This window comes from Schistocerca serialis, chromosome 8, assembly GCF_023864345.2.
Source record: "Schistocerca serialis cubense isolate TAMUIC-IGC-003099 chromosome 8, iqSchSeri2.2, whole genome shotgun sequence".
NCBI lineage: Eukaryota > Metazoa > Arthropoda > Insecta > Orthoptera > Acrididae > Schistocerca > Schistocerca serialis.
The window spans coordinates 160,979,846-161,002,392 of NC_064645.1; the positions used below are offsets into that span (position 1 = coordinate 160,979,846).

At 43.3% G+C, this 22,547-nt stretch overlaps 1 protein-coding gene across 1 annotated transcript in view; it reads right to left on the reverse strand.

The window, feature by feature from the left end:
* Window positions 1-20,997, reverse strand: part of LOC126416900 (uncharacterized) — a 68,501-nt gene extending 47,504 nt beyond the window's left edge. The window contains exons 1-2 of the mRNA XM_050084783.1: window positions 20,980-20,997; window positions 14,234-14,427 (exon numbers count right to left, since the gene is read on the reverse strand). Of these exons, the coding sequence (XP_049940740.1) occupies window positions 14,234-14,427; window positions 20,980-20,997 (212 nt within the window). The remainder of the gene's footprint in view (window positions 1-14,233; window positions 14,428-20,979) is intronic.
* Between the last annotated feature and the right edge of the window lie 1,550 nt (window positions 20,998-22,547).

A 22,547-nucleotide genomic window follows, 5' to 3' on the forward strand; every position in this document is an offset into this window, starting at 1 on the left:
AAAAAACTACAAAGAACGAAACTTGTCTATCTTGAAGGGGGAAACCAGATGGTGCTATGGTTGGCCCGCTAGATGGCGCTGCCACAGGTCAAACGGATATCAACTGCGTTTTTTTTTAAATAGGAACCCCCATTTTTTATTACATATTCGTGTAGTACTTAAATAAATATGAATGTTTTAGTTGGGCCACTTTTTTCGCTTTGTGACAGATGGCGCTGTAATAGTCACAAACATATGGCTCACAAGTTCAGACGAACAGTTGGTAACAGGTAGGTTTTTAAATTATAATACAGAACGTATGTACATTTGAATATTTGATTTCGGTTGTTCCAATGTGATACATGTACCTTTGTGAACTTATCATTTCTGAGAACGCATGCTGTTACAGCGTGATTACCTGTAAATACCACATTAATGCAATAAATGCACAAAATGATGTCCGTCAACCTCAATGCATATGGCAATACGTGTAACGACATTTCTCTCAACAGCTAGTAGTTCGCCTTCCGTAATGTTCGCACATACATTGACAATGCGCTGACGCATGTTGTCAGGCGTTGTCGGTGGATCACGATGGCAAATGTCCTTCAACTTTCACTACAGAAAGAAATCCGGGGAACGCCAGATCCGGTGAACGTGCGGGCCATGGTATGGTGCTTCGACGACCAATCCACCTGTCATGAAATATTCTATTCAATACCGCTTCAACCACACGCGAGGTATGTGCCAGACATCCATCATGTTGGGAGTACCGGTACATCGCCATCCTGTCATGCAGTGAAACATCTTGTAGTAACATCGGTAGAACATTACGTAGGAAATAAGCATACAGTGCATCATTTAGACTGCCATCGATAAAATTGGGATGAATTATCCTTCATCCCATAATGCCGCACCACACACCAACCCGCCGAGGTCGCTGACGTTCCGCTTGTCGCAACCATCGTGGATTTTCCGTTGCCCAATAGGGCATATTATGCCGGTTTACGTTACCGCTGTTGGTGAATGACGCTTCGTCCCTAAATAGAACGCATCCAAAAAATCTGTCATCGTCCCGTAATTTCTCTTGTTCCCAGTGGCAGAACTGTACACGACGTTTAAAGTCGTCGCCATGCAATTCCTGGTGCATAGAAATATGGTACGGGTGCAATCGATGTTGATGTAGTATTCTCAACGCCGAGATTCCCGATTCTCTCGCAATTTGTCTGCTACTGATGCGCGTATTAGCCGCGACTGCAGCTAAGACACCTACTTGGGCATCATCATTTGTTGCAGGTCGTGGCTGACGTTTCACACGTGGCTGAACACTTCCAGTTTCCTTAAATAACGTAACTATCCGGCGAACGGTCCGGACACTTGGATGATGTCGTCCAGGATACCGAGCAGCATACGTAGTACACGTCCGTTGGGCATTTTGATCATAATAGCCATACATCAACACGATATCGACCTTTTCCGCAATTGGCAAACGGTCCATTTTAACACGGGTAATGTATCACGAAGCAAATACTGTCCGCACTGGCGGAATGTTACGTGATACCACGTACTTATACGTTTGTGACTATTACAGCGCCATCTATCACAAAGCGAAAAAAGTGGTCCAACTAAAACATTCATATTTCTTTATGTACTACACGAATATGTAATAAAAAATGGGGGTTCGTATTTTTAAAAACGCAGTTTATATCCGTTTGGCCTGTGGCAGCGCCATCTAGCGGGCCAACCATAGCGACATCTGGTTTCCCCTTCAAGATAGACGAGTTTCGTTCTTTGTAGTGTTCTCGTTTGATGCTTATTTCGTGAGATATTTGACCCGATCACTATCAATGGACCACCCTGTATACGCTGTAACGGCCGTGAGCGTTAGTTACCTTTGAGATAGAAGGAGATGACTTGACGTTAGTGAAGAATGCCCTTAAGGCGACAAAGACGCCATTATCAACACCTACCTGAGTTTGAACGAGGTAATGTAATAGTGTTACGAGAAGCTGGATGTTCATTCTGCGATACTGGAGAAAGACTTTGCAGGAATGTAACCACTGTACATGATTGCTGGCAGCGGTGGTCACGAGAATGTACTGTTGTAAGAATAGCGGGCTCCGGACTGCCACGTGGCACTACCGATAAGGACAACCATCATAGTCGGTTCATGACTCTGCCGTATCGTACTGCACCTGCGGCAGAAATTTGAGCAACAAGTGGCACCATAGTGAAACAACGAACTGTTATAAAACGCTTACTTCAAGGACAGCTCCGTGCCAGACGCCCTGTAGCCGCAATTCCACATCGCGAGCTGTGACGTAAGTGGTGTCAAGCGAGGGCTCTTTGGAGGGCACGGTAGAGGTCTGATGAAGGCTGGTTGTGTTTCGGTGCCAGTGAGGCCGTTTGCTGGTTAGGAAGAGCCCGCGTGAGGGCTGCAACAAACCTGGTTTGCAGCCTAGACACTCTGGGTCTACACCTGGAGTTACGTGGAGTTATGGCCCATGCCAGCAGTAGCACTCTAGCGGTTATCCCACACATCCTGACTGGAAAACTGTATGTCAGTCTGATGATTCGACCTGTTGCGCTGCAGTTAATAAACAGCATACCGAGGGTATATTCCAATAGGATAACGCTGGCCCACATACTGTTGTTCTAACCCAACACTCTCTACAGATCACCAGATCTGTCTCCAATCGAGCACGTATGGGACACCATCGGACAACAACTCCACAAAAATCATTAACCGTCCATGCACTGCCCGACCAAGTGCAACAGGCATGCAAATCCATCGCATAAATTGACATCCGGCACCTGTGCAGCACAATGCATGCACCTTTGCATGTTTACATTCAACATTCTGGCAGTTACAGTAGTTGTTAATGTATCTGTATTTCACATTTGCAATGGCTTATCTCACGCTTACACTAATCTGTGATCTTGCAATGTTAATCACCTAAGTATGTTATCTAGACAAATGTGTTCCCGAAATTTCATTACGCTGCATTAATTATATTTTGATGGTGCGGTTTTTTCCGTCTGCGTATTTTTTATTGATTTTGTATGGTCGCTAATTTGCCCCAGCAGAATGTAGGCGGTCAGAGATCAGAGCACACAGTTTCTATCGCAAACAGGTTCCTCATTCTACCTCCAGCAACTACGACGATCTCCCGTATGAACCATAGAGTAGAAACATCTCTGGAACAAGCATTACTTTCTGCGAATGTCGTCAACGGTAAGCTGCAATTGTCATGCTACCTCGGGACGACGCTTCTTCTTATTTATTTTTTTAAAAGAAAAAAAAAAAGAAAGCAAGTTCACATTGGCCATCACGTCACGTTACGTCAAAACATACCACAATGCATTCCAAAAGGCAGAATTCACACAGGTCGCCATCTTCCTCCAGCAGAATGTAGGCGGTGAGAGATCAGAACATCCAGTCTCTACTGCAAGGTTCGAGTCCTCCCTCGGGCATGGGTGTGTGTGTTTGTCCTTAGGATAATTTAGTTTAGTAGTGTGTAAGCTTAGGGACTGATGACCTTAGCAGTTAAGTCCAATAAGATTTCACACATATTTGAACAATTTTTTTTTTCTACTGCAAGTAAATGTCGATGTTTTGAAATGTTTCTCTTCTCAGCACTTTGCCACACAAAACTGCTCAAGAACGTAGGTTATGAAGTTTGTTTTGTCGTTGTTAGTTCCTTAGTCCCAATGGTACACTAAGACTTTTTGTACCACGGATTGTGATACACTTTCGCCGTTTGGTACTGGGCTAAGCGAATTGATGTGAATTGACATTACGTGACGGACAGTGTGAATACACATTAACGTGACAGTGTCGTGACGCGAAGCCCGTTCATTTGGCTCTTCAAAGCTAAGCGTCCACTTTATTCCAGGTTGTTGTTGTTGTTGTGGTCTTCAGTCCTGAGACTGGTTTGATGCAGCTCTCCATGCTTACAGTAAAGCTGCATGTCCTCGGGAAAAATTACGGCTGTAGTTTCCCCTTGCTTTCAGCCGTTCGCAGTACCAGCACAGCAAGGCCGTTTTGGTTAATGTTACAAGGCCAGATCAGTCAATCATCCAGACTGTTGCCCCTGCAACTACTGAAAAGGCTGCTGCCCCTCTTCAGGAACCACATGTTTGTCTGGCCTCTCAACAGATACCCCTCCGTTGTGGTTGCACCTACGGTACGGCCATCTGTATCGCTGAGGCTCGCAAGCCTCCCCACCAATGGCAAGGTCCATGGTTCATGGGGGGTTATTCCAGGTATCAAATGCAAATTGTTATGATGTCTACAATACGCCTGTACCAAGTCCACAGCACCTATGAAAGAAATGTGTCTAAGCTAGTCGTATAATGACATTCACAGTTTATAGGACGCATTATTGACAAACCTACACCATTCTGAGATCACCTGGCCATTGTGGAATACAAAATCAATTCTGGGCATCTCAGTGCTCACTCCACAGATATTTCTACTCTCTGGTGTGAAAACATGGAGGTAAAAAAAGAAGGGAGTTGTCATTACGTCACAAACTTTACGCCGACGCCCGCCATCTTATATTGCTCAAAACATTCCGTTCACCGCATTTATACCTCCATTATTCACCACGGTGATACTTCAGCGTCATGTCACTCTGATGCGCCCGTACCCAGTTTCGACTTTTGGGGATTTCTATCGACTTCTGTGATGGTATCACAAATTTTGATTGTGCTGGAGACTTACTTGGTCCACCAAAATTGCCAGCTTGTGTTGTTTGCGGGTGTACTGATCAATTCGATTGTAATCTAAAGTTTGAAGGAGTCACATTCCATTCATAAATGGAGCCATTCAAGCAACGTTTTCTTCTGTATACATGCAATATCGTTGCCCTGTTTATTTTTATTCTTTCTTGTTTTTTTTCATTGCCTTCCAAACTGCAAACGCTGCGACGTACGAGCCACACTGTATTAGCGGTCTCGTCGCTGCCCAGCACATGGCTATATGGCGGCGCTGGTGTAGCATCTCATGCCCTAAATTTCTCCTGCAGATAATTATTCATTGTCTACATTTCCTCACTCTTTAAAAAAGATTCAAGGTAGAACGGGCAAACAGCAGTCACGTGTGTATGAGTTTTGTGCGTATGAGTGTGTCAGTTTTGTCTATGAGTGTTTGACAGTGTGTGTGCTACGCTTCGTTTCTGAAGAAGGCTTTGCCGAAAGCTTATGCAAACACTCTTTTCGTCGTGCCTGCCTGCTGCTCTGTTTGCTTCACAGCAAAGTTATTCCCTTATGAAGTTTGCTGTAAATAACCCTCTGCACTCCAGCAGGAACAGTGATTTACATAATTACAATACCAGAAGAAAAAAATGACGTGCATTACACCACGTTGAAGTCGTATGTAGCACACATAGGGGCTCACGATGCCGCAACCAGATGCCTTGATCATTTAATCAGTGATGTAAAATCCCTGATAGACAACAAAGTAAAAGTTCTAATTATACTGAAAACTTTTCTCTTTGGCAACTCCTCCTACTCCACAGAAGACTTTCTCTTATTGTAATGCGTAAATGGTTATGGGTAGGAATTACTCAATAACATCTGTCTGTCCTTAATTAAAAACAGAAAACTAACAAATGATCAGGATGGAGGCATATTTACAAACAAATTGTTGTTAATGTAAAATAACTCGTTCCATATCATTAAGATTTATTGTGCAAATTATACATGGAACACGAAACTAACTAACTTACTATTGGTATATCACAAAACATGATGAAGACTCATATAGTACTTTGAAAATCTCAAAATGAAATTCATAAATAAAATGAATCAGATAATCAAAGTAGACGTACATTCAAATTTTGATAAGTTTGGTTATTCCTGAGAAACTGACAGAGCTACTGGCGAGAAATATTTCGAGAAAAGAAGCAATAGGGCTATATGTTACACAGGTTAGGCTATTGTTACTAAAAAAAATAACTTACATAAACGTTAAAGGAAAATATCCAATTTAAGGGATCTAAGCTTTTGAGACGATTCCCTCAGTCACATTTATAGCATCGCACAATGCAATATACCCTGTAAATAACTTTTATTGGTCACACACTGAATGACATATCATAAGTAAGATTTCAAAGTAAGAAGACGTGGTAACTGCAGTCAAGCTAATCCACTGAGAAACTAATAAAAGAAGAACTCTATTTTGCATGGAGGTATACATCTATGGAGTTCTGTTTCTTTGACATTTCAGTAATCGTTCACTCTGTTGACATGCACAAGATACGAAAACATGCCTTGCTTCTTTCCTCGTTGGACACAAAGGCTATCAAAGAACACGTAGGTAAGTCTTTTTGCTGACATGTACATTAAAAATATTGTACATACGAACTGAAAGCTGAAAATGTAACGAACAAGAAGCAGTATCACTAAGCAAATAATCATTTGTTTCGGAGTTCCGGCATTTGCTGTCGATAGAAATACAGTGAAAGTGGAATTAAATGGATTACGAACGCATACTTTTCTCGTCACTGGCTTATCTTTTTGCTTATTCGAAATACATCACCAACAGAAGGTTACATTAACGAGGCCAAATGTGTCGTATTACCACAGCAAATACACACTCAAGAACAGAACAGATTTCGAAATTGCTTTCTTGACACTACATTATTCATGTAAGACTGTAACTTTTAGTATTTGAAGCAGTTGTTGCTAACACACGACAGAAATAACGAACAAGAAGCAATCGCAAACAGCAGTCTGCGAATATTTTGGGCTATTTAAGATGGCGGCAGGCCCCGCCCATTCTAGCTTCAACAGAAAGTACACCGTACGTCTGACAGACATAGATTACTAGACTGGCAAAGATGCATCTTTTACTGAAGCTTAAAGTTTGGTGAGGTAAGATAGCAGAGTCAACAGATTTGTGTGTTGTACTATTACGATTTTCTGAACCCAGATGATGATGTAACGTTTACGAGGTGGTCTAATCACGTTCTGCAGATGAGCAAATATTTGCGTACTAGTTGAGGTTAACTCATACATTGTAGAATTGTGTTTTGAGAAGAACATGAAGTTACATATACACACGTTTAAAGCAGACTTAGTTTTCGTAAGAACATTTAAATGAAGTAAAACACTTGTTTGAACGACAAATAGCGCGTTCTACTTATAGAAGCACTTTCATAACAAGCATACTATTCGAAGAAAAGACAAAGTTGATCCAATCTGGTTTAAAATACATCATTAAGCTACGTCTGTTAATATTAGATTTATCAAACCCCGTAAAATATACATAAACTATTTAATCACTGCCCGTATTTCAGATGAGAGAAACTGCAATGTAATTAATCTGGATTACGTAGAGCACGAAAGCAAAAATTCGAAGATGTCTCATGTTATTCTTGCACTGTGACATGTTCCTTTCGTTATATCTTCCGTCTGCTGTACGAGAAATTACAGCCAAACACGATGCATTTTTTTAACCATTTCGTCAAAACTCTAACGGTAAAGTAGTTACACCAAGTTATCCCCATTTCTTACGACTGTTTTATGAGTATATAAAGGCGTGTTTACAAGTTATTTGCACTCGCCGCCATATTGCTGTACTAAAGTGTTTGCTTCAGTGACACCACTGATACTGTATACGTTGTTGCAGGTCTAGCAAAGTACGTCTACAGTAAGTCTATAGCGCCATCTCCCTGCTTTTTATACCTCCATGTATGAACAACGCAGAAGTTTATCTTTGAGTTCACACCCAAAACAGCAACAATGATTTACCAACGTAACTGAACAGTTTTCAAAGTTAAGAAAGTAAATACTACAACTTTTTTGTATTACTAAAGATGTAGGAATAAATTGAGACATTAGTATTGAGCCGAACTGTTACTGTGTGCACAGCAATAATCCTTTCTTTCGCATATGTTTGATGTCTAGATACTGTGTATATACCGCCATGACAGATGTTACAGTATTGTAACTTCGTGTTGGATCATTCGCATAGCAACACCAATGTGATTCTGCTCCAACTTTAAACACAGACAGTGTTCAGTAATTAACTAGACCTACATTATTTAGTGAAGTAATTATTGTTATTGTATTTTACTATTCCGTTTCATGATTTTGTTGTATGGTATGAATGTGGATATATGTGACTACTTTTTTTCTTGTATTAGCAAGGGAAGTCGTGTGGCAGTGCAGTAACAGTAAGTTTCTTTATCAGTGCAGCTAATTCTAAATTATTGAACAAACGCAAAGAGAGTTGACAGCAGCGTTTTGGAGTGTGCCAGATCAGTAGCAAAGAGGACTTCTCATCGAAGCAGTAAAATATTGCTAAGAGTTTCGAGCTGAATTTCGGCACAAGTTGGTAAACGGTAGTAGGTCTAAGACAGGGGTGCTCAACCAATCGTTCGCCATCGACCTGTCGATCGCAATAGCTTTATGCGTAGATGTTTCAAACCCTTGTCCAAAATACGTTTCAATGAGCTGTTTTCGTAAAATATCAACAAAAAAAATGACTCTGAGCAGTATGGGACTTAATTTCTGAGGTCATCAGTCCCCTAGATTAGAACTACTTAAACCTAACTAACCTGAGAACATCACACACATCCATGCCCGAGGCAGGATTCTAACCTGCGAACTTAGCGTTAGCGCGGTTCCAGACTGTAGTTCCTAGAACCGCTCGGCCACTACGGCCGGCAGTAAAGTATCAGTTTATTGACAATGAGTGCTCGCACGGTGGTTGTGGGCGGTAAATCAGACAACACTGACTGCTCCTCTTTCTTCTCCATATGCATCGTGTGTTTTACAGTTTTTTATCTACGTAAGTCAGCGTTTTCAGTGATGAACATAGTGAAATGTAAGAGCAGAAATAACTGACGAATCCTTATCTTACGGATTGTGCAAAGTTGGCTCTGAAAAATTATTCACGAAATTAAAGTTGCCAATGATATGCAAAGCCAGATATCTCACTAAACTTCTTTCAACATTTATGACGGAGGGCTTTTTTCACGTGTCTAATATCTTAAATATTGAATAGTAGGCCTACTATCTTTGATGGAGAGATAATAACATTTTATGTATTTTGAGTAATTAAAATGGTCAGTTTTGGCTTTGATGTTGTTTTTTGTCTAAAACTTCATGAATTTTTACGTCAGTAGATCTCTAAATAGTCTGATTGCTTGTAGTAGATCTCAAGTCTAAGATGGATGAGCACCCGCGGTCTAAGACCAGTCATTTGAGTCATTCACGTTGTAGCGTATACAGGGTGTTACAAAAAGGTACGGCCAAACTTTCAGGAAACATTCCTCACACACAAATAAAGAAAATATGTTATGTGGACATGTGTCCGGAAACGCTTAATTTCCGTGTTAGAGCTCATTTTAGTTTCGTCAGTATGTACTGTACTTCCTCGATTCACCGCCAGTTGGCCCAATTGAAGGAAGGTAATGTTGACTTCTACATCTACATCTACATTGATACTCCGCAAGCCACCCAACGGTGTGTGGCGGAGGGCACTTTACGTGCCACTGTCATTACCTCCCTTTCCTGTTCCAGTCGCGTATGGTTCGCGGGAAGAACGACTGTCTGAAAGCCTCCGTGCGCGCTCTAATCTCTCTAATTTTACATTCGTGATCTCCTCGGGAAGTATAAGTAGGGGGAAGCAATATATTCGATACCTCATCCAGAAACGCACCCTCTCGAAACCTGGCGAGCAAGCTACACCGCGATGCAGAGCGCCTCTCTTGCAGAGTCTGCCACTTGAGTTTATTAAACATCTCCGTAACGCTATCACGGTTACCAAATAACCCAGTGACGAAACGCGCCGCTCTTCTTTGGATCTTCTCTATCTCCTCCGTCAACCCGACCTGGTACGGATCCCACACTGATGAGCAATACTCAAGTATAGGTCGAACGAGTGTTTTGTAAGCCACCTCCTTTGTTGATGGACTACATTTTCTAAGCACTCTCCCAATGAATCTCAACCTGGTACCCGCCTTACCAACAATTAGTTTTATATGATCATTCCACTTCAAATCGTTCCGTACGCATACTCCCAGATATTTTACAGAAGTAACTGCTACCAGTGTTTGTTCCGCTATCATATAATCATACAATAAAGGATCCTTCTTTCTATGTATTCGCAATGCATTGCTCTACAGTACCAACATCAAGCACATCAGTACGTAGCATCAACAGGTTAGTGTTCACCACGAACGTGGTTTTGCAGTCAGTGCAATGTTTACAAATGCGGAGTTGGCAGATGCCCATTCGGTGTATGGATTAGCACGGGGCAATGGCCGTGGCGCGGTACGTTTGTATCGAGACAGATTTCCAGAACAAAGGTGTCCCGACAGGAAGACGTTCGAAGCAATTGATCGGCGTCTTAAGTAGCACGGAATATTCTAGCCTGTGACTCGTGACTGGGGAAGACCTAGAACGACGAGGACACCTGCAATGGACGAGGCAATTATTCGTGCAGTTGACGAAAACCCTAATGTCAGCGTCAGAGAAGTTGCTGCTGTACAAGGTAACGTTGGCCACGTCACTGTATGGAGAGTGCTACGGGAGAACCAGTTGTTTCCGTACCATGTACAGCGTGTGCAGGCACTATCAGCAGCTGATTGGCCTCCACGGGTACACTTCTGCGAGTGGTTCATCCAACAATGTGTCAATCCTCATTTCAGTGCAAATGTTCCCTTTACGGATGATGCTTCATTCCAACGTGATCAAATTGTAAATTTTCGCAATCATCATGTGTGGGCTGATGAGAATCCGCCTGCAATTGTGCAATCACGACATCAACACGTATTTTCTGTGAATCTTTGGGCAGGCATTGTTGGTGATGTCTTGATTGGGCCCCATGTTCTTCCACCTACGCTCAATGGAGCACGTTATCATGATTTCATACGGGATACTCTACCTGTGCTGCTAGAACATGTGCCTTTACAAGTACAACACAACATGTGGTTCATGCACGATGGAGCTCCTGCACATTTCAGTCGAAGTGTTCGTACGCTTCTCAACAACAGATTCGGTGACCGATGGATTGGTAGAAGCGGACCAATTCCATGGCCTCCACGCTCTCCTGATCTCAACCCTCTTCACTTTCATTTATGGGGGCGTTTGAAAGCTCTTGTCTACGCAACCCCGGTACCAAATGCAGAGACTCTTCGTGCTCGTATTGTGGACGGCTGTGATACAATACGCCATTCTCCAGGGCTGCATCAGCCCATCAGGGATTCCATGCGACGGAGGGTGGATGCATGTATCCTCGCTAACGGAGGACATTTTGAACATTTCCTGTAACAAAGTGTTTGAAGTCACGCTGGTACGTTCTGTTGCTGTGTGTTTCCATTCCATGATTAATGTGATTTGAACAGAAGTAATAAAATGAGCTCTAACATGGGAAGTAAGCGTTTCCGGACACATGTCCAAATAACATATTTTCTTTCTTTGTGTGTGAGGAATGTTTCCTGAAAGTTTGGCCGTACCTTTTTGTAACACCCTGTATAAAGGTTCAAATGGTTCTAAGCACTATGGGACTTAACACTTGAGGTCATCTGTCCCCTAGACTTAGAACTACTTAAACCTAACGAACCTAAGGACACCACACACATCCATGCCCGAGGCAGGATTCGAACCTGCGACCGTAGCAGCAGCGCTGTTCCGGACTGAAGCGCCTAGAACCGCTGAGCCATAGTGGCCGGCTGTATGTAAAGGAAACAGAAAGGACCGGTTTAGACATTGGTTTCATTTTAAAAAATGCTTGGTGTCCAATACTCAGTTTATTACGGCCTAGCCGCTAGCCAAAGGTTTAACAGCTGGGAATGTGCATTTCACGAAATATCGCTGTGGGGTCTGAAAACCAAGAGGGCAACCAAAGGCGTACTGGGCTTCGAGAATTGGCTATCAGTAGCAGTGTGGGTCCAGCAGTAGTTCACACTATGGTTGGAGTCCAAGCAGTGCGTACACGGAACAACTCAACTCACAGCACCTGAAGAAGTCGTATGGATCGGTCGCCGATATATTACGCATTAAATGGAAACAAAACTGGGCTGTGTTGTGATGAAGACGAACGTATCGTCACCAATGTTGAATGACTGGTGGCCAACGCTAAATAGAAACATACAAATCTCTACTTTGCATATACAGCAGGTTTGTCAGTGAAGTCGATAAGGGTTGGCTCCATGGTCTGGGTCTGTAACGACTAAAATAATTAGAAGTCGTTGGTAAAAAATAATATATTGCACTTAACTGGTGGTACAGGAGTCTTCATAGTGAGGAGGAGTGTAAGTACAAACAGAGAGCTATAGAGGCATCACGCAGGGTATACTTTAACTAAGCGCCTTGTTAGAGGTGGCTTCCTGTCAGCTGAAGGCTATATTACTTTCCTACTTGACGTCTACATCTACATCTACATTTATACTCCGCAAGCCACCCAACGGTGTGTGGCGGAGGGCACTTTACGTGCCACTGTCATTACCTCCCTTTCTGTTCCTGTCGCGTATGGTTCACGGGAAGAACGACTGCCGGTGAGCCTCCGTGCGCGCTCGAATCTCTCTAATTTTACATTCGTGATCTCCTCGGGAGGTATAAGTAGAGGGAAGCAATATATTCGATACCTCATCCAGAAACGCACCCTCTCTAAACCTGGACAGCAAGCTACACCGCGATGCAGAGCGCCTCTCTTGCAGAGTCTGCCACTTGAGTTTGCTAAACATCTCTGTAACACTATCACGCTTACCAAGTAACCCTGTGACGAAACGCGCCGCTCTCCTTTGGATCTTCTCTATCTCCTCTGTCAACCCGACCTGGTACGGATCCCACACTGATGAGCAATACTCACGTATAGGTCGAACGAGTGGTTTGTAAGCCACCTCCTTTGTTGATGGACAACATTTTCTAAGAACTCTCCCAATGAATCTCGACCTGGCACCCGCCTTACCGCCGGCCGGAGTGGCCGAGCGGTTAAAGACACTACAGTCTGGAACCGCACAACCGCTACGGTCGCAGGCTCGAATCCTGCCTCCGGCATGGGTGTAAGTGATGTCCTTAGGTTAGTTAGGTTTAAGTAGTTCTAAGTTCTAGGGGACTTATGACCACAGCAGTTGAGTCCCATAGTGCTCAGAGCCATTTGAACCATTTGAACCCGCCTTAGCAGCAATTAATTTTATATCATCCTTCCACTTCAAATCGTTCCGTACGCATACTCCCAGATATTTTACAGAAGTAACTGCTACCAGTGTTTGTTCCGATGTCATGTAATCATACAATGAAGGATCCTTCTTTCTATGTATTCGCAAAACATTACATTTGTCTATGTTAAGGGTCAGTTGCCACTCCCTGCACCAAGTGCCTATCCGCTGCAGATCTTCCTGCATTACGCTGCTATTTTCTAATGCTGCTACTTCTCTGTATACTACAGCATCATCCACGAAAAGCCACATGGAACTTCCGACATTATCTACTAGGTCATTTATATAGTGAAAAGAAATGGTCCCAAAACACTCCCCTGTGGCACGCCAGAGGTTACTTTAACGTCTGTGGACGTCTCTCCATTGGGAACAATGTGCTGTGTTCTGATTGCTAAAACCTATTCAATCCAGCCACACAGCTGGTCTGATATTCCGTAGGCTCTTACTTTATTTATCAGGCGACAGTGCGAACGGTATCGAACGCCTTCCGGAAGTCAAGGAAAATGGCATCTACCTAGGAGCCTGTATCTAATATATTTTGTGTCTCATGAACAAATAAAGCGAGTTGGATCTCACACGATCGCTGTTTCAAGAATCCATGTTGATTCCTACAGAGTAGATTCTGGGTTTCCAGAAATGACATGGTACGCGAGCAAACAACATGTTCTAAAATTCCAGAACAGATCGATGTCAGAGATATAGGCTAGAGACTTGTTGCAAGCCGCGGAGCGGCGCTAGTCTCGACTCGTGCGCCCAGCGATACTAGTACGGACCGCGGTCGATAACTGCAAACCTTAACAAGTGTGGTATCGAATGTTGATACCACAGACAGAATACTCGGATCACGCCGAAGAGACCTGAGAAGTTAGTTCACAGCAGCATATTGTTTATTTAGCCGTGATTTCTAGTCCTGGTTGTTGTAGCGTGTTACTTTTGCTCAAAAGATTCATCAGTTCAAAGGTGTCCTCTTGTCTAGCAGTCGCATTTGCACGACATTCCTCTTTTGCGAGAGATCGTAACTTGGCGGAGTGCTACCGCGTTTCGGTGGGAGGGCAGCTTGTCATTAGCAAACACGCTACCTGTTGCTGACGTCTCTGCAGCACGCGAAGCCATCTGTTGCGTACAGTGGGGCCGGCGAAGCCCCCGAGCAGACAGCGCTATCACAGCACCACGAAAATAGCGCGCCGAGCAGCAGCCGCGCGTTTATTAATACTCGTAGAGACGCATCAACGACTGCGTCATTGACCCCCACTATCCTCTCTCTCCGGCCAGCCTCCGCGGCCGGTCAGAAGCTGCTTGCGATAATATTTATAAGCGCACCGAGTGCAAGACCGTGTTTGTGTTCGTGGTGGTGATGCGACCCACGTTTTCAGGCGGCAGGCACTCCGATTTGACGTGGGTCGAGGCGGCCACCTGACAAAATATTCTCCGCAGGGTCTGTTTATTTGCGTGGGGGGGACAGTAAATGCTCTCTATGTGTCGGCTACACGGAGACACATTTGCTGCTGTTCGAGCTCCAGTTCTACACTCTACGTTGACTACTGCCTTACTTTAAAGCCCTTTTTACACGAGCGACTTTCTGGCTAAAACTGTTATAGGTGAGTGTCACATGCTTGCTTGTGAATCTGGCGTCAACTAGTGGATCAGTGACGTGCGTGATCAATTGACTCCGTCAAGGGTGGAGTTTTAAAGCTTGAGTGTGCTGCAGACTGCGTGTGCGAGGATGCAGGGGACTGTTTCTTCGACTGCTAAGGCGAGTATTACACTATCAAATTTCTTTGTCTAAGTTGCTATGTCAAATATTTTTGTCAAAGAAGTTTGATGGTGTATAGGGCACTTTGTCAAATCTCGTCTGTCGTCAAATAAATTTGATCAAATTTAGGGCCTCACTATAGATTTGATCATAAAAGTCGCTTGTCTGCTGTTCACTGCAATGTGACATGTTACTACGTGGAGCCCTAGCATCGCTGCAGCGTTCTGTCATCTGTAATGTTTTTATAAACATTTCCTGTAAATACAATTGGTGTGTACGGATAACTACAGAATTAATAGAGATGTATGAAGCTGATGAGGCGCTTTACAACGTGGGGTACCCTGAATACAAAAATAGACTAAGAAGATTGGAGACCTAACCTAACCTAACCTAACTCTCTTCTGTAGCAAAGAATCAGAATGTTACGGTGTGCCTGTCTTCTGCAGATACAGCAGTTCTTAAGTGAGTACTGTGCTTTGTGATATGAGGATACACTCCACTGGGCAATTACTGAAATGGTTCAAATGGCTCTGAGCACTATGGGACTTAACATCTGAGGTCATCAGTCCCCTAGAACTTAGAACTACTTAAACCTAACTAACCTAAGGACATCACACACATCCATGCCCGAGGCAGGATTCGAACGTGCGACCGTAGAACCGCTCGGCCACTCCGACCGGCTGGCAAATACTGAAATGTATGCTCATCCATTCTAAGTAATTTATGTATGACTTGATGTCCTCCACTACAAGCTCACATAACAAGTTTTGTTGAATGCTTTTATCATCTCGTTGTAAAACCCATGGCTTCACCCAGGTACGTTTCCTTTTTTCCCCCACTTCTCTTCCACATGTGCACCCAGTGCAACTGTGGTAGATGCCACTGCTGCGGTTAATAGCAAGTTGTTGTTGTCAGTCATCTTGAACTTTAACGAAAAATGTGATGACAGAGTAATACCCCTGTTTAGTGCCACGTCAAAGATCTTTGTCAAATAAATTTGACGAATATTTCATCAAATCTTTGATCAAATCTTTGACAAAGTAATTTGATAGTGTAATATCGGCCTAACACAGGAAATGAAACTGTTCTCGGCGAACCCACTTTTGTCATGGCAAAGGTTTTGCGCCTTGTTAATTTTTATGTTTTCCCTTGTTTTCGAGACACGATGCGAAGGTTTTTCAGTAGCCTGAAATTTTTCCTCCTACTGTTCTTTCACAAGACATTCGAAATATCTAAGACATTTTGCTTTACATTTTACACTTTACATTTCGCAATACCATGACAAAGAAAAGTGTACAATATGCGCAAATAAGAATGTAAACTGGTTTAACATTTTTAATGAAAATTATTTCAGTAGTGAAGAAGTCAAATTTATTCAACCAGGATTATAATTTTCGATGTTTTAGACGTTTCGAAAGTATACAAGAAACTAAGGTTATACCAAGAAGGTGCTATTATCTGCCTTCTAAATATTGTTCGATATGTTTGTACGTACGAGGAGCATTGAATACGTAATGCAACACATTTTATTTTCTCGGCCAGTTTCTGTTGAAATAATGCACAATATGTTATGGGACACCGTGGAAAACTCTCGCTGGAGCCCCTATAGTTTCATGAAGTCCAGATAGGTGACGGTGCTTCACGTAGTCTTGAAAATAGCGTCTGTAACGGGGGTGTGTTCCAAGCAGAGAGCTGTCGCTGAGCTTCTTTTGGCGGAAAACCAGAACATCGCAGATATTCATAGGCGCTTGTAGAATGTCTACGGAGAGCTGGAAGTGAACATAAGCACGATGTGTCATTGGGCAAGACGTCTGTCATCATCGCAACGAGGTCGCTCAAAACTGTGCTACCTCCTGTGTGTCGGCCGGCCTCACACAGGTGTGGCTCTGCAGTTTTGTAACGTACGGAATCTCTCTTTCTAAGTGAACTCCTCTCGGAAGTGAAGATTTGTGTAATGTCCAGCTAATGTGATCTGCTGATCACTGGACTGTTCTTCCTCATCCATCCTACTGCCTGGATCTCGCACCTTCCGCCTTCCGTCTGTTTGGCCCAATGCAGGATGGGGAAGGTACTGATGCAGCAGGACGTTGGCTCCCGACGCCGACCAGTAGAGTGTGTGTGTGGGTATACAGGCTCTCCCAGTAAGATGGTGTAAGGGCGTGACACTGAACAGAGATTATGTTGAGAAATAGGGTTTTGTAGCCTAAGGAGTGGGAAATAATATGGTAAATTGGAATCCTGAATAAAGCCAACCTGCTTTCAGCAAAAGTGTGTTGCGTCACTTACTGAAGGTCCCCCGTATGTATTTGAGCCGTGCGTGGCTCGTGTTCCCACCATCATGTATTTTACACCCTGTTTTTAACGTACTTCCACCTCACTACGTTAATTTACATTACTACTGTCACTGAGTTGCTGCTTTGCCTGACCGTGAGCGGCGCTAGCAGCGCGTATCGATATACCCACTCTCGTAGTATCTTTGCTTGACTGCTATTACTTCCCCGTTGTTGTCTGCCGGAAGGCAGCTCAGGTCGCGACTTCGGGTCTGGCTGTCGGGGAGTTGCAATTTGACACTCGTGCAGTCGGGTTGGAGCAGCAGTGACGTCTGCTTCGACATGGCTCGCCCGACCACTGCCGCCACGCATCACTTGAGCCGGGCTGCGGTCTTGGTGGATCGTCGGTCTGTCGTCCACCCGAACGACACGTTTTGGCTCGCCGATCGTTCATGAGTCGGCTGTGTGTGTGTGCATCGACTCCCGATTTGTCTTAATGCATGCCTACAAGGGGACCTCCCCATTGCACCCCCCTCAGATTTAGTTATAAGTTGGCACAGTGGATAGGCCTTCAAAAACTGAATACAGATAAATTGAGAAAACAGGAAGAAGTTGTGTGGAACTGTGAAAAAATAAGCAAAATATACAAACTGAGTAGTTCATGGGAAGATATGCAACATCAAAGGCATTGGGAACGCAGGAACGCTGTGGTCTCGTGGTAACGTGAGCAGCTACGGAATGAGAGGTCCTTGGTTCAAATCTACTATCGAGTGTAAAGTTTAATTTTTTTATTTTCAGTTTATGTGACAAACTCTTATGTTTTCATCACTTTTTTGGGAGTGATTATCACATCCACAAGAAAACCTAAATCGGGCAAGGTAGAAGAATCTTTTTACCCATTCGCCAAGTGTACAAGTTAGGTGGGTCGACAACATATGCCTGTTACGTGACACACATGCCGTCACTAGTGTCGTATAGAATATATCAGACATGTTTTCCTGTGGAGAAATCGGTTGACCTATGACCTTGCGATCAAATGTTTTCGGTTCCCATTGGGGAGGCACGTCCTTTCGTCTACTAATCGCACGGTTTTGCGATGCGGTCGCAAAACACAGACACTAAACTTATTACAGTGAACAGAGACGTCAATGAACGAACGGACAGATAATAACTGTGTAAAAATAAAGAAAGTAAAATTTTCACTCGAGGGAAGACTTGAACCAAGGACCTCTTGTTCAGCAGCTGCTCACGCTACCACGGGACCACGGCGCTCCTGAACTCAGACGGTCATGATGTTGCCTATGTTGCGCATGGACTACTCAGTTTGTATATTTTGCTTATTTTTTCACAGTTCCACACAACTTCTTCCTGTTTTCTCAATTGATCTGTGTTCAGTTTATCAAGGCCTATCCACTGTGCCAACTTATAACTAAATCTGAGGGGGGTGCGATGGGGAGGTTCCCTTGTTAGTTACTGTCGGGTATCGTTCAGGTCTTCGTGCAAGTGTTTGTCAGGTTGTGTGTGCAGTTGGCGTTATTTCACCCGACGACTAATTTAGATGTTGGCGGCATTCTGAGAGGGGTCGGTCGGTTGTTGCGGACCAGGGAAGTTATCTCCGCGCAGTGCAGTCGGCTTGGTCCGCTGGCGGTCCCTGCACAGTGTCGGAGCGTGTGTGGAGCTGCCCAATCGCTATGAGCTTCGTGGTTCACCGACCCATGACGTCAAAGTTGAATAGTGGTTTCAACTACCCAAGCCACGTCCATTCATGTTGTGTGGTTCGTTTCGGTAGTTTGCTGTAGGGGAGGTTTTCTTTTGAGCAACACAGAGTGTTTCTATTGTTGAAATTTAGCCGCCATGCGGTGCAATGAACTATACTGGTTAGCTACAATTCAAGCGCACCAGCGGAATTTTCTGCCTTGTGGCCGTTAGTGTTCTGGTTACCTGGCCTGGCTACTGGCGTAAATTCAGGCAGTGTTCCTTTTGGGTGAAGTTAACTATATTACCGTATTTAAAATTCAGGTGTACCAGCGGAATTTTCTGCCTTGTGGCCATTAGTGTTCCGGTTACCTGCCCTGGACATTAACGTAATTTCAGGCAGCGTCCTTTCCTCACTTGTTGTCGCTGTCCAACATGGTGTGTAGTTTTGACAGCTAATACAAATTTCATTGTGGATAATCACGTTCGTAACCTTTTGTGTTTGAGTTCTCATGTGCCGATTGGTGGCAAGCAAGTCGTTATGCCGGTCGGTCCGAGGCTGTCCCCTGGGGCCCTATTCTGTATCGTCCATATCGATCGGTATAGTTGGTTCGTTTCGGTAGTGACGTCGTTTTCGGTTCTTTACCCTATTCAGTAAGCTTCTGAGACCTGTTACCGAACAGTCCTCCCACCGATTTTACGACAATTGTACAGAGAGGTTTTGGATTTCGGTGTGGCCCTGTCAATCGGTGAGCTGTGGTTTATGTACACCTATAATTTGTTATTTCAAACATATTTAGCGGTTTTAGCTTTGGATTTAGTTATGGTGTTACTAAAGAATCATCAGAGGACGCATTTGGTTGGAAAGTGAGTTCATAATAGACTGTTTTCGTTTCTTAGAAATATGTTTAGGTTAGGTTGTTACTGTGAATGATTACATCCAAACAGAAAACGTTTTCGGTCAATTTTCTCTCAAAATACGTGTTATTTTAAAGATCATTAAATAGCAAGACATCGGCTCTGCTTACGTATATTACAAGAGTGTGAACCGACATTACTAATGACTTTATGTACTTTTTCCCACAAATGGTTTAGTTAGTAATTATCGAAACGCTTTTACAACTTTCAAGTAACAATGGAAAGCAATTATGTGAAGCGTGATACTAGAAACCTTCCGAACTATTACACATTTCTGACTTACACAGCATCGTTTGGCAACAAAGTCAGCCTACGTTCCTCCGCAATAGTACAAGAATTCAGCCACGTGTAGTTAGCGCGCGGGATTACTACACGTAAGGACACGGGTTCGCGCACGGATGGGTGTAAAAGTTTTTTTTCCTCTTAATATATGCTACACCTTCTGAGACATTGTTATGAGTGTAAGTTAAGATTTTCTGCAATATTCCTTACATGTAAGAGCGCACTTCCTCAGTAATGATTTCGTGATTTCTCTGTGTTTAAAATACGAAATATGAAATTGTTGTAGATGAAATTGTTGTGAGTGAAACAACCGACAGTGACCTTTATATTTTTTTCTTGTCAGAAATAATTCACTATTTTTCCGAATATATAGTGATTTCCGAGTATGCAGTTAGACAGGAATCTAAGAGCACAACTTAAATTACTGGGAATGTAACTAGCAGCAGTCATGTTGATAATCTTCCTTGTCACAAGTCTTTATCTGCGATCGAATCCTCAACAACAGTAGACAGAGATGAAAGATCTCCGCCGCAATACTTTTAGACGGTAGCACCATATACGAAACATTTTCATTCATGAGATGCATGTTATAAACTTCGACGAACTGCAGGAGCTCTCGAAAACGCGTTGTTTCAATTTCATTTTTAAGAGGGAAATCAGTGACGTATCATATAGGGAAATGAGCTACTTAATCATTTGGATCTCTAAGAGCGAGCAATAACCACATTCTGTTTATCTTCTTATTGTTTTAGCACAGGCTATAAATACTGGCCAAAACAGTTCAATAATAAGTGCCTCTCAATACCCAGGGCTGCAGTTTTTGTTTCAAATAAAATACCGATAAACGACAATCACATGAGCAATCTGAAACACTCTTTCAGTGTCACTGAATTGTGAACCTACTAACCTTATTTTCGTCCGACATTTCCGCTGGTATTTTAGCAACACTTCGTACTGCGAAACCACAAGTTCGGTACTTGGAAGAATGGCGCGCCTGTGTCGTCTGCTGGCCGCTTTGTGTTCGTGGAGCTGTGCGCGCTGCAGTGCGCATGCGCGGATGTGCGGCCGCTTGCTTTTGATTGGCTTGCGCGACGCGAACGGACAACAGCGCTTCGGTTCTATAGACCCGAACGGTATCGCTACCGAAATGCATACTGAATAAAGATGGGACTCTAATTCGAGTACTAGACCGTTCGGTGCTCTTGAGTACCGTAACAATCGGCACAATGGCGGAAAGATACAGAATAGGGCACCTGGTTGGTTTCCGACGGATCAAGTGTAATTGGCCTGACCACCTGTCTCATCTAAGTGAACGAGGGCAGACCGACCTCCCTGGAGGCTTCTGAGTGCCATTTTATTTATTGTCCTTCTCACTGGTGTTTAATTGCCTGTTTATAATCTATAATAGCCAATAATTTAAAAATTTCTTGCTTTTACTGGACTTTGTGTGGTTTTGAATTTTGGAAAATGAATTGTGGGCCTTGAGCCACTTAAAATCTTATTCTTGAAATTACCCTTTAAGCAAAAACATTGCGGCCTTCTGCCTTAAAAGATTAGTATAATATATTTTAAAATTTTGAAATTTAATTGTGGCCTTCAGCCGCCTGTATTGCACCTTGGATATGTTTGTTCTATCTACTTTTGTCTCGATACTTCCCAGCCTAGCTGTGATACCATGTATATTTTAATTATTTTTGATGTGTCGACAGAAGTGCCGACACAGTGTGGTTTGAGGGGACCGCAACGCACTCTATAAGCTCACGAAGGATGGCGTGAGGTCTGAAACAGGATACTTAATGAATGCTATGAAGAAAAGTACGTAGCCGCTGGAATACTTAACTTTAATCCATCCTTGTTGTACATCGCTATTGACGATACAAGTGAGACTCTGTAGATTCAGGCAATAAACTACTAATGGCGCCTTGCTAGATCGTAGCCATTGACTTAGCTGAAAGCTATTCTAACTATCTGCTCAGCAAATGAGCGAGGCTTCGTCAGTGTGCATCGCTAGCTACGTCGTCCGTACAACTGGGGCGAGTGCTAGTCCGTCTCTCGAGACCTGCCGTGTTGTGGCGCTCGGTCTGCGATCACTAACAGTGGCGACACGTGGGTCCGACATGTACTAATGGACCGCGGCCGATTTAAAGCTAGCACCTAGCAAGTGTGGTGTCTGGCGGTGACACCACAATTTTATTTTCTATTTTAACTGCATTTTTTATTTTGTTGATTTTTTAATATTTCTTGTTTGGAGGCCTTCAGCAGTGAAAATATTGCCTTTTTGAAAATCATAGTTCTAAAGATTCGGCTATGTGCCGTTTTGGTCTAAAGGTGTTATTAAATTACAATAAATTACAATTTTGAGTGAACCTGACTGCCGCCTTATTTGGCCCTTTCCACAGTCCTAATCACCTGTTCTGCCCTGCGGGTTTAGCGGGTGTTTCAATATTATCTCGAGAAAATAAGTTTAGATGTTTT